The sequence below is a fragment of the Setaria italica genome, chromosome V (genome assembly GCF_000263155.2).
Source record: "Setaria italica strain Yugu1 chromosome V, Setaria_italica_v2.0, whole genome shotgun sequence".
In the NCBI taxonomy this organism is placed as follows: Eukaryota; Viridiplantae; Streptophyta; class Magnoliopsida; order Poales; family Poaceae; genus Setaria; species Setaria italica.
In genome coordinates, this window is record NC_028454.1 from 10,862,940 (window position 1) to 10,874,173 (window position 11,234).

The 11,234-nt window shown below is 46.4% G+C and overlaps 2 protein-coding genes across 3 annotated transcripts; both read right to left on the reverse strand.

Moving 5' to 3' along the window:
• Positions 1–476: 476 nt before the first annotated feature.
• LOC101761774 (MAR-binding filament-like protein 1) lies at positions 477–6,210 on the reverse strand. Of its 2 annotated transcripts, XM_022826563.1 has the most exons (4): positions 5,778–6,210; positions 4,611–4,749; positions 3,904–4,186; positions 477–2,645 (listed from the first exon to the last, which is right to left on the reverse strand). In XM_022826563.1, the coding sequence occupies exons 1-4, from the start codon at positions 6,046–6,048 to the stop codon at positions 861–863; spliced, it is 2,478 nt and encodes an 825-aa protein (XP_022682298.1). In that variant the 5' UTR covers positions 6,049–6,210; the 3' UTR covers positions 477–860. The 2 variants fall into 2 exon arrangements, with proteins under 2 accessions (XP_022682298.1, XP_004968427.1); XM_004968370.2 differs by lacking the exon at positions 4,611–4,749 and having other exon boundaries at positions 3,904–4,181; positions 5,778–6,209.
• Positions 6,211–8,003: 1,793 nt separating this feature from the next.
• On the reverse strand, positions 8,004–10,874 carry LOC101762187. Its single transcript, XM_004968372.3, has 3 exons — positions 10,570–10,874; positions 9,406–10,286; positions 8,004–8,663 (listed from the first exon to the last, which is right to left on the reverse strand). The coding sequence occupies exons 2-3, from the start codon at positions 10,254–10,256 to the stop codon at positions 8,510–8,512; spliced, it is 1,005 nt and encodes a 334-aa protein (XP_004968429.1). The 5' UTR covers positions 10,257–10,286; positions 10,570–10,874; the 3' UTR covers positions 8,004–8,509.
• Positions 10,875–11,234: the final 360 nt, after the last annotated feature.

Sequence of the window (11,234 nt, forward strand, 5' to 3'; positions counted from 1 at the left end):
GAGACTGAAAACATATTACCTTGTAGCATTGTACGAATCTCCATAAGGTTTACATAACAGCTAAACCAACAAAAAGAGAAGAAGATATGGCATCAAAATCACGTGGGACAAGCAAATATACAATGATCAAATGGAACTACTAAATTGTCAGAATACAATAAAGGGCCGTCAGGTACTTGTAGACTTTTGAGTGTAGGACACCTTGTCTCCTTTAAATCACATGGTTACAGCAGCCGATAATATTATTTTCGATATTTCAACAGTAAGTAAAGACCCAGTGCAGCAAACTATATAGTCATAGACTGGTAAACAATAAATGAATAGCCAACAACTGTGCCAATTTTAGAGAGAGTTAGAAAGAGTGATACCACTACAGCAGATTTCAGAACTTCATCTCCTGGGGACCAAACATGCCTGTTTTCAGCATACCAAAATTGGTTCACTGTAGGTTAAACCAATGTGTACGAAGAGCTAAGTATGTAATAGTATTGTGATTCAAATCAATGACAACAAACAGTTCGTATCCAATGTGGACAAAAGAAAATTGAAATCAAAAATAGTATAGAAATGAGCAATAATATGGTGTATGAAGCACTCAGCATAACTACAGATACTGGAATTCTCCTCCATGATGGCTCTTCAGGAACTCATCTATACACATACAGGCCCTCGGTTTCCCAAAAGCTTGAACAAAATACATCAAGTAACTGAAATACTGCAAAAGGCAAATGTAAAAACACTGGAATAACTATTGATGCTATTTTGCAAAGGATGATGATCTAAAAAATGATGTAATAACAGACTACTAAATAGGACGGCATGGAAAAAAGAAGGGCCTTGCTTGGGCTTCCGACACACACTCATGTCGATGCACCAGCACCACCTTTTCTTCCCCTTACAGTCCTTTTCACAGACTGCGGAGTTCCAGCAACCACTCCACTGGTCTTCTGATTATGATCGTTCACGGCTTGCTCCTTCAGAGTCTCATTAGCCTCTGGTGGTGCTCTTGGTCTGGCAGTTGTTCTTGGCTTCTGAGACCTGTTTGGACTAATCTGCCTCCTTAGGCGCAGTATTTCACCCTTTGCTAATGCCAATTCCTCTTCAAGATGTCTAGACCTCAATTCGAAGCTATCCTTCTCTGCCTGAAGTCTTGTGATCAGATTCTGAGCATCCTCAGTGTTTTCCTGAGCTTCGCTTGTGATTTTCTTTTGTTCAGCTAGAGCCTTGGATAGCATTTCTTTCTCAGCTTCGAGAGTGTCATTCCTAGAATGAGTGCTCTCTAGTTCCTTAGACAGTGACAACGCACTATTGTTCATCTCATCTAGTGACTTTGTTGCCTCATCCAGGTCTGCTTCAAGAGCTTTTCGTGCTTCAGAATCTACCTGCAATTGTTTTGCCAACGCTTCAAGCTCCCTATTTAAGGTTGACACAATTTTCCTTTCCTCAACAAGCTCATGTGTCGTAGACTCCAAATTCTTGTACACATCCAGCAATTCCTTTTTCAAGTTGTCACGAGCTTCAACAGCAGATGCCAGCTCATTAGAGGTGGTTTCAAGTACTTCTTGTCCCTTTTGAACCATTTCCTTTACTGAGGCCAGTTCCTCTGAGAGAGCTTTGGATACTGATTCTGCCTCGCCTAGTTTAATAGTCATACCTGCTTGCATTTCATTGAACTCATCTTGGAGTTCAGAAATCTGCGACACCAGGTCCTGATTCAATTTATTTGCCGCCTCAAGTTCATTGGAAAGTTTGGAAACCTCATTTCTGGAATCCTTTAGAGCCTCTTCAGATGATTGAATTGATTCTTTTAAAGTTTCCATGGCCACAAGCTCGTTCTCTAGCATCACTTTGGTGGCATCTAACTCCTTGTTCAACTCAAGAATTGTTTCATGATCTTTGCTAGAGTCAGTTAACGCAACAGACAGTTTTTCTTCAAGCTGTTTTATCTGATCATCTCTCTCTGATAGAAGCTTGGAATCATGACTTGCTCTTGTCTCTGAAGCGGCCTTCAGGTCTGCATACTCCTGTATTAACTCGCTAATTTTTTTGTCAGCTTCTTCCTTTTCAGAGTTCAATGTTTCAAGTTTAGCATTGAGTGAATCAATCAAAGATATCTTAGAAGCAAGAGCATTCTTAGTTCCATCGAGTTCTTCCTCAAGTTGTTGTATTTTAGAATTTGCAAGCTCAAGGCTACTTTTAGTTTGATTAGTGAAAGCAGACAGCTTTTGGTAGTCTACTTCCTTCGAGGAAAGTGATGCACTGAGTTCCCTGATGTGTTTCTCCTTATCATGGATGTCTTGGCTGAGCAAACTTATTTTTTCCTGCAAAGCATTAATGTCTCCCACCTTTTCTTCCAATTTAGTTTCAAGCGCATCTTTATCATCCCCAACTTGAGTGATACTACTCTCTAATCTCTGTATTTCATCCCTAAGTTCCTCGGCTAGTTTCTTCTCCTTTCTGAATTCTTCACTCAGCGATGTCAAAGCCTTTTTTGCTGAAGCCAATTGATCTGAAAGAGAAGCTTCCTGCTCCTGGAACTTCAAAGATTGCTTCTTTTGTGCTGCTTGCTGCTCCAGTAACCTTTTCTCATAGTTTTCCTTCATCAAAGAAAGTGCTGCCTCATTTTCAGCCAATTTGCTCTCCGTCTGAAGAAAGTAGAACATAAAATATATCAGGCAAATATCTACTTTCTATAGACCAACTTTAGCAAATAAAACAATCAGCATGAAGGTGTCCAAAATAATTTTGGCAGCTTGTTGTATTCATAAGATTTTACAGATGTCTGTTTTCTTGAGAATCATGTTGGAAAATATACTGTTAACCATTAAGTTTTCTATGAATTCTATCCTCTTTAAGATTCCAACCTCACATATTAAATAAAAGCTGAACCTGCAAAAAAATAACATATCATATGCAATGATTTCCCTCAAACACCCATCATTGCAGCAAGGAAAGAAAGTATCCGGTACCTCATAGAGGCATAATTCGAACTTGGAAGGCAACATGGTCAACAAACAGGGGTTAAATATTTTGCCTCAAAGCCTTCTTCAGATTTTGAAAGACACAGCACAACAAACCAAATTTCATTTCACATGGTTCAAGATTTGCATTTACTAACACTATCAAGATTTACGTGTGGATACCTTTAGGCAGAATAGCAGCACGTGCGCACAAAACTTTCATTATATGTGTACATGTCTAATTGGTGTAAAATTATCCTTTACTTCTTTCTTGACTAAGGCTATCAAAATATACAATGGAGAGCTTTGAAATGGTATCAAATGTTGGAAACCACACAAAATTGAGATACGTAGAGACTTACAAAACTAAAGAAACTAGACATGTGTAACCCAAAAAAATCACCTCATGAAAGCATAATACCCATAACACAACGACCAATGTTGACAAAATGGCAATATCGAGATCAAAAGAGTTTGGGAAATGCAGTGTCAAACTTCTTGAATTTATTAATAGTACATATGTATTAATTTAGTGGCTCAACTTCAGATCTGTATATTTTGCTATAAAAATGATGTGCACATTGCACAGGACATACTGCTTATATTTCCTAAATACAAAAGGATACTGAAGAGAACTTTCAAAGAGCCAAATAAAAAGAAAAGGCACTCAAGAATATGAAGCAGATGCAGATAAAGTAACAAATAAAATACTATTACATATGACACTAACAATATAAAAGTTTGATAAAGAAAATGCCAGCCATTTACAGCATACTGGACTTACTGAAAATATATGCAAAACGGTGACTATTTGAGGATAAGATCATGTGCTGGTTTGGACAAATGGTGCATGCTGACTGTCATTTAGGCTATACGAAATTAAGAATAAACACATCTGAACAAAAAAACAAATACACTAACTGCAGGTTTGTAGATGATTTACAGAGGAGATGATCGATTGCAGGGCCTTTTTTTCTTGTAGAGAAGTGCCATACAGCCCACCAAGAACACCAGAGGCAGCAACTGCAACTGTATTCAAAAAGCCAAGCAGCGGATTCCCTGGAGGTTGTTCTTCAACAGATTGTAAGGATGATTGAGGCTGACGAGCTTCAGTGGTAGTGGTTTCAACCTGAGTTCCTTCAAGTTGAGGGTTGTCAGGCTTTAGAATACCCTTTGTCACTTCAGATTGAGGGTCACCAAGCTTTGAGACATCCTTTGTCTCTACAGACAAAAGCAATTATCATCAACTCATCTATGTTTGTGAAGCGACCACGCAGGCATAAATAGATCTTCAATGACATGGAAAACTTCATTACAAATGTGCATAAAATGTGTCCATTCACTAATGTAGTAATGCACATATGTCAACAAGGCAGCACCGCCAACTTAGTTAAGTCAAAACAATCCCATCTCAAAGCAAAAATGCATTAGTGATCACAATGCCAGTTTACAAGAATACAACATATCCAGATGGTCAGTTCAGCCCATTCGTGTGGTCACAAGCAATCAATAGAACTGTGCAAGTATGGCAAAAAATGTCTATATGAGATAACAAATCCAAAAGACACGTGTTACGGCAGTTTTCAAAAGATTTTTGTGGTAGTGATAACTCCTACTTTCACACAAACTACTCATATAAGAGGAAGTTCTAACTTATCCTCAGGTCTACAGATGATGGAATTACGTCCAATCTTGAAAGTTTTGTAGCAATTCTCAGCTTCATGATTTACCCTTGGGGTATCAATCCCCTTTCTTCTAATAAATTCTTCGGATAATGACATCCCATAAACTGCGGGAAAGTGAGAAAAGGCAGCATCTGATCATATGCTGTAAAAAAGCTGAAAATTGCTAGGAACATTAACGTGGATGATGTACACTACTCCAATTCTAAATTTCTTTTTTCCATCAGAATGTTAGGGTCCAAGGAGAACACTAGTTCAAGACTCCACGTTTATGTTTTATGAATTTTCCGAGACATCTGTGGTCAAAAAACATAAAGGACTAGGGGGGCTTAACATCAAATTAAGAAGTTGCAGCACATGGAGCATGGACTATTAGGAACCATTTGCAAACTTACTAGAATTAGATTCTGCAGCACAGAAAATAACATTGCCTGAAACAATTCATTTGCAGTTAATTAAAGGATCTATTCCATCTAAGAGCATAGCAACTTTATGCGCACAAACCTCTAATGCACAAAATCTACTCTACAATTTTGATAGGGTGCAGTGCTATTTACAAGGGGGTCTGAGTGTTTAGACGTGTAAAATCTGACATTAAGTTAGGTGTATTAAAAGTTTGAATTTCTGCAGAAGCAAACTCAACTGTGGGTGCAGTTTTACTACCTAGTAATTCCTTTTTCACCTGTGCATGCCCTGCTCCAAAAAGGAAAATCGTGTATGCACCTAACATCAAAAGTTGCTTACAGAGTAGAGGCATTCAATACCCCGCGTCCCCTAAACTCTTCCACCCATTGTTTGAACAACAGTTGCAGATTCTCATTTTAGTCAGCATGTGCACATTGGAGCCAAACCTGAACAGTTCATGCATCCCTACAAGGCTACAAGGCTACACTGCAGCATTATAGTAATGTCCTCTACAGAAACCCAACGTATCGTCTGATGTGTTCATATACTTCAGAACAATTTACATTTATCAACCTCAATCGGTAGAATTGCATACCGATTTCAGTGCCAAACACTGCTCCACATTCCACAACGTAAGATAGGACCAGGAGTCCAGGACCCAAGCTACGACGGACAATTGGGCGCGAAACGGAAATTCTACACAAACCGTCGCAGGGATAACGGCACTAACCAGTCGTGGTCGCGGTCGCGGTCGCGGCCGCGGCTTCACGGAGGCGGAGGAGTGGTACGGCGGAGGCGCCGAGGAGCACCACCCGCCGCGCCAGCACGTACGCGTCCGCCGCCGAAGTAGACGGGCCGCCATCGGGCGTCGAGGCGGACGACGCGACGAAGAAGGCCGCGCCTCGCCGCGCGCGGCTGCGGCGGCAGGCGGCGCCGCCGAAGGAGGAGGAGGGGTACTGGAAGGCGAGTGGCGGCGACGGCGACAGGAGAAGGTAGCCCATCCAGCGCCTTGACGAACCCTAGCTACCTCACGGCGCCGGCCTCCCGCGTGCTAGCGGGTTTGAAGTTTTGGGGGGAGGCAGTGGAAGGAAGCGGCTGTGGCGGTGAAGGGCGGATTAGGAGTCAGCCATCTCGGAGACGGAGGTGAAAGCGCACGAGGGAGAAAGCGAGATAGGTGGTGGGAGGAGGACAATTTTTGAGAGGTAATTGACTCTTCTACCCCTTGCTTTTAGTGCTCGCACGAATCTTGAGGTAGTACGGTGGGGGTGATTTGGGGTGTTTGTGAGTGGGTAGCCATCTGCCCCGGGCGTAAAGAAGGAAGGGGACAGGTCCGACGAGCAGGCTGATCCGGAGTGTGAGTATGGGATTCCGCCACGTGGCGGGAGGGCCCCGGCCCACTAGTGCCATTGGAGAGTTTCCTAGTTAGGCCTGCGGTTGCCTCTGTTGGGCCTTGCTACATTCGGTTCTAACTTTTCAAATGGACAAGCTACACAAACAACGGGCGGTTTGACGCCATCATAAAAGGAAAACTCACATGTTAACATAAAAAAACGAAAGAGGTACAATCCGAATATAAAATGGTTCTGCTACATATTTAAACGTTTGAAAAATTTGCAATCCTTTTGTTGATGATATTGATTAGTTAAGATCGTCGGAACCACTACTGCCACACGAGCATGCTTGGTTCGAAACCACGCCGAACCATCGATTGCGTCGCACCGGTTCCAGTAGCTTTTCACACCACTATTGTGGTATCGATTTTTGGCGTCCCAGCTTAAGCGCCACCGCAAAGTGCGACGTTGCAAAACCATGGCTAGAGCCAAGCATACCCAAAATCAGGTCGCCACACCGTCCGTAACCTGTTGACTGAGATCGCGATGAAAGTTGACGTCGCCTATATACAATCCTAAAATCTAGAAGATATTTGGGGTGTTGGTGTGTATTCCCAGTATATCACAGCGTAAGGATCTGTTTGGTTTGTAGCCTAAGACGGATCACAGCGCAATCGTATTCGTGGGAGGACCATCTTACATATGCCTGCGTGCAAACATCCAATTGGAACAGCTTTGGCGTCAAATTTGTCCGATCCTACTATCTCTTCGTTGCGCGATGGAAATGCCCTGCAAAAGATTCAATTCTTTTTAGAAAGAAAAACAGCTTCCGGCTGAAAAAACGTCACCCGCATGGCCGCACCGCATCTGCGCGCGCATCACCATTCACCAAACGACGCCGATGCAGTGACAATGACGACCCCGCCCGTGGTTTGCCTGCCGAGGAGCAGGCGAATCCAACGGCACCTGCCGCCCAAATAAAAGACGCGGACGCTGCTCCGAGCGCAGCAGCGTCATAAAAGGCGGCGAGGTATGGGCGGCTCTGAATTCAATACGAGCCCGGGCCTTGCCTCCCGAACGCAGCAAGCGCCTGCTCTGTTCTGCCAGGCTCATTTGTGGCAGTACTGGAAATTTGTGGAAAAACAGGGGATCAGCAGAGCCCATTTGTGGAAAAACAGGGGAGGGTTTGGATCCACCCACCTGAATGCCATTGCTGCCACTGCAATCATCGGACCGGATCTCTCGTGGATTTCAGCGACGCTTCTTCCTTCTTTCTCAAGGGGTTTCTTCATTCCGGGAGAAATTTGGCCTGCGTCATTGCCCTTGCCAGTACTGGAAATTTGATCTTCAATTCTAACAGAAGCTTTTTGTTTCAAAAAAATCTAACAGAAGCTTACTCAGCTTGATTTTCAGGACGGATTCAGTGATAAACTTGGTAAACTTCTGAACCCCATAGTTAAGTACTGTGAGGCTGTTGTTTTCACGGTTTCAAGTTTTTAACCCATCAGTTTGGCCTAGGCAAAAGATGCCTTCGAACCCAAATCTTGAAATCTCTCAGTGGTTTGACACCATCGTCACATGTCCTCTCGGTTTCTTTCAGTTTTCAGTACCACCGCTGCACAAAGTAAAAGAGCAATGGAAAATGACTCAAAGCAGCTCAATGTCATTATCTCAGAGAGGCAGTAGTGTGGCAATGCGATGCGCAGACACAGTCACTGCTGCTGCGAGTAGGAGGAAAGCGAAGAAGAAAAGCGAGCAAGAAAAAGGGGATGAGATGGGGGCACACTGGCCGGCCAGCCAAGCAGCCTTTGGGATCAAAACTACAGTGGCAGGCAGGCGACCTCTCTCTATCTCTTCCCCTCTCCTCTTTCTGAAAAAGCCCAGATCCCTGCAGGTTTCCAGGACGAGCGGCGATGACCCACCATGAGCGCACCGTTTCTTCAGTTTGCTGAATCAAAAACAACAAGCTGATGATGACGATGACGGCGACGTCCACCGCTGATGGATCGTCGTTGGCGATCGTCTGAACCCTTTGCAACGGCAAGGGAGGAGGAAAAAAAGGCGGGCGCGTTCGTCGCCGTCGCCGCGGCGGCGAGACGGCGCGGTGGGTTTTGGTGGGGGTCCGTCGAGGTCACGTCGCGACGACCATGCCGGCCATGAAGATGTCCTCGTGGATGGAGGAGCAGGACGAGCGAGGGGAGATGCTCGCCGTGTTGTTCTCGGCTTCCTCTTCGAGCTGGATCTCTTGGTCCCGGCAATTGGCGCTGCAGAAGGCCTTCTCGCCACTGCAAGGGCACACGGCAAAGATTGTTCAGTGTCGCCATTTCTTTCTGAATTCTGGTGCCGAGGACAATTATTCACATAACTTATGTGTTCAGTTAATCATCGTTGTAGTAGTTTGCAACCATCTCCAATCAAAAGAAATGGAATCTAGTGGCATTCACCATGTTGTTCAACTCAATTTAATATTCCATTTATGTACTTCCAAAAAGATAATAATATTTTTTCTTCTCCCAAAAGAATTAACAGTGATGTTATATGAACAGTGCAGAAAGTCGACCAGTGCAGTTGTTTATTTCATTCAGATAAGCGTGCATTCTGCAAGATATCTCTTTTTAAGGGGGTGTTTGGCTCCATTCAGCCCTGTGATATCAAATATTTAGATATTAATTAGGAGTATTAAACATAATCTAATTATAAAACTAATTACACAGATGGAGACTAATTCGTGAGACGAATCTATTAAGCCTAATTAGTTCATGATTTGATAATGTGGTGCTACAGTAATCATTTACTAATGATGAATTAATTAGGCTGAGTAGATTCGTCTCGCGGATTAGCCAGGGGTTCTGCAATTAATTTTATAATTAAGTTCATGGTTAGTTCTTTTCGTTAGCATCGGAACATCCGATCCAATGTGACTTTAGCCTCTGCTATCAAACAACCCCTACCCCCCCCCCCACAAATGATGCAACTGATGGAAAAATATAACCATCGTAAAACAAGATGGTGATCGCATCGACGTACCGGTAAATGTAGATGTCATTGCCTTCCAGCTTCTTCTTGCAAGTGAAGCAGGTGCTCAGGAAGTCGTCGGCTGCCGGGGCAGCACCGGCGGCGCACTTGACCACGAAGTAGCACCCGGCGGCTCCTTCCTCCACCTCCATGGCGGCCTCGTCGGAGTCCCCAACCGTGTGGGGCTCCAAGATGCAGTCGCCGAAGATGTGCGTCGTCTTCGGGTTCGGGCCGCGCGCGATGATGCGGGTGTAGTCGTCCGACTGCTCGATCTCGCTCGCCGAGACCGAGCCGATGAAGCCACGGGTCCCGGCGGCGATCGACGCCGGCAGCGATCCGGGCCCCGGGAGCTTGCCGAGATCGAACGAGTGCCGCTTGCCATTGCTGAGTTGAGCGCCATCCGACTGAGTGGCCTCGGGACCAGACTTCAGATCCCCGTGGTGGAACCTGCTGCACGGCACCGACATGCCGGCGGCGGCCGCGGTGTCCGGGGCGGGGCAAGACATCGTCTTGCCGAGCTCCGGCGGCGAATAACCGCCGCCGCCGCCGCCGCAGTCCTTGGGCAGGGAGCTGTACGATTTGAGCCGCAGGCGCGGGCTGAGCAGGCAGTTGGTGGCGTCGCCGGCGAGGGCGTCCACGAGGCCCGGCGCGCCCCAGGTCCTCGGCGAGCGCGGCGACCGGAGCAGCAGCGCCTTGGGGTCGAGCGGCGACGTCGGGCTCCTCGAGGACTCGCCGTCGGACGGGCGCTTGGCGGCGAACCCGACGAAGAGCCGCGGGACGGCGAAGAGCGCGGCGCCGGCGCGGGGCCTGGCCTCCCCGCCGGAGGAGTCCGGGGCCGGGTCGGACACCATCCTCCGCAGCATCGCCGGCCGCCGCGGAACCCAACCAACCTCCTGAAACCGGGATCAAGAAGAGGCAAAAGATCACAAATCCACCCCGTCCAACGAATCCGCAGAACGTTCCTGCATCTCGCCGCCGGCGCCGTCTAAGATCGCACTGCCCTCGTCAACAACTACTACCAAAAGGAAACCTCCCGTTCTCGAGGAGCACGACGCACGCATCGATCGGATGAACAACTGACTCGCCCAACTCGTGAGCTAGGAAATAAGGCGAGGGAAAGGGGAAGCAAGCAGAGCAATGCGAGCACGAGCAGACCCGGCACCAGCTCACCCTTACCTTTCTCTGTTTCGCCTTTAGCAATGCAATCAGTCTTGCTCCTCCTCGCTCTGCCTTACTCTCTCCCACCTCACCCACTCCGCAATGGCGCTGTGCGAGGGGCGAAGAACAGAGGGGAAGGGGAAGAAGCGAAAGGAGCCGAGGAGCTTGTGAGGACTGGGCAGTGAGGACTGAGGAGAGAGGAGAGGAGGGAACACGGTGGCAGTAAAATCACACTGTCCTGCTCCTACTTGTACGTCTGATACCTCCTCCTCTCTCTCTCCTCTCTCTGTCCCTTTGCAAGCATCAAAATCAGAGACGCAGAGGAGAGAGAGTCTTGCGAAATACACCACCACCCGCACCTTCGCCTGCCATTCATGGATGTCAGAGAAAGGGAGGCAGATGTAACATTTTAACTGTGCTGCCCTCCACTGTACGCGTAGAAATACGGCCTGGCGCGTACAGTACGGTGTGCGAGCTCCCCCAGCTTTATCGTCATCGACGAGACCTACTCCTCCTGGGTGGGCCCACGCCGGTACAGTATGGTACAGTCGTTGTATATACTGCTCTAAGATACCGTAGCTTTGCTTTCGACACTGTCTGGCCCTGGCCTGTCATTTCAATTTCATGCCGGTGTAGTGGTGCTGTACTCCTACTAGTAGTCTAGTACAAAAGAAATACTATTT

Bases quoted from the DNA above. Each gene is read 5' to 3' on its own strand.
- LOC101761774 (XM_022826563.1), bottom strand. From the start codon at position 6,048: ATGGGCTACCTTCTCCTGTCGCCGTCGCCGCCACTCGCCTTCCAGTAC. The intron at 4,750-5,777 runs GTTAGTGCCGTT...ACTTTCCCGCAG, and splicing joins CGCGACCGCGACCACGACTG to TTTATGGGATGTCATTATCC. The intron at 2,646-3,903 runs GTAAATCATCTA...TACTTTCTTCAG, and splicing joins TGCAATCGATCATCTCCTCT to ACGGAGAGCAAATTGGCTGA.
- LOC101762187 (XM_004968372.3), bottom strand. From the start codon at position 10,256: ATGCTGCGGAGGATGGTGTCCGACCCGGCCCCGGACTCCTCCGGCGGG. The intron at 8,664-9,405 runs GTACGTCGATGC...GTGCCCTTGCAG, and splicing joins AATGACATCTACATTTACCG to TGGCGAGAAGGCCTTCTGCA.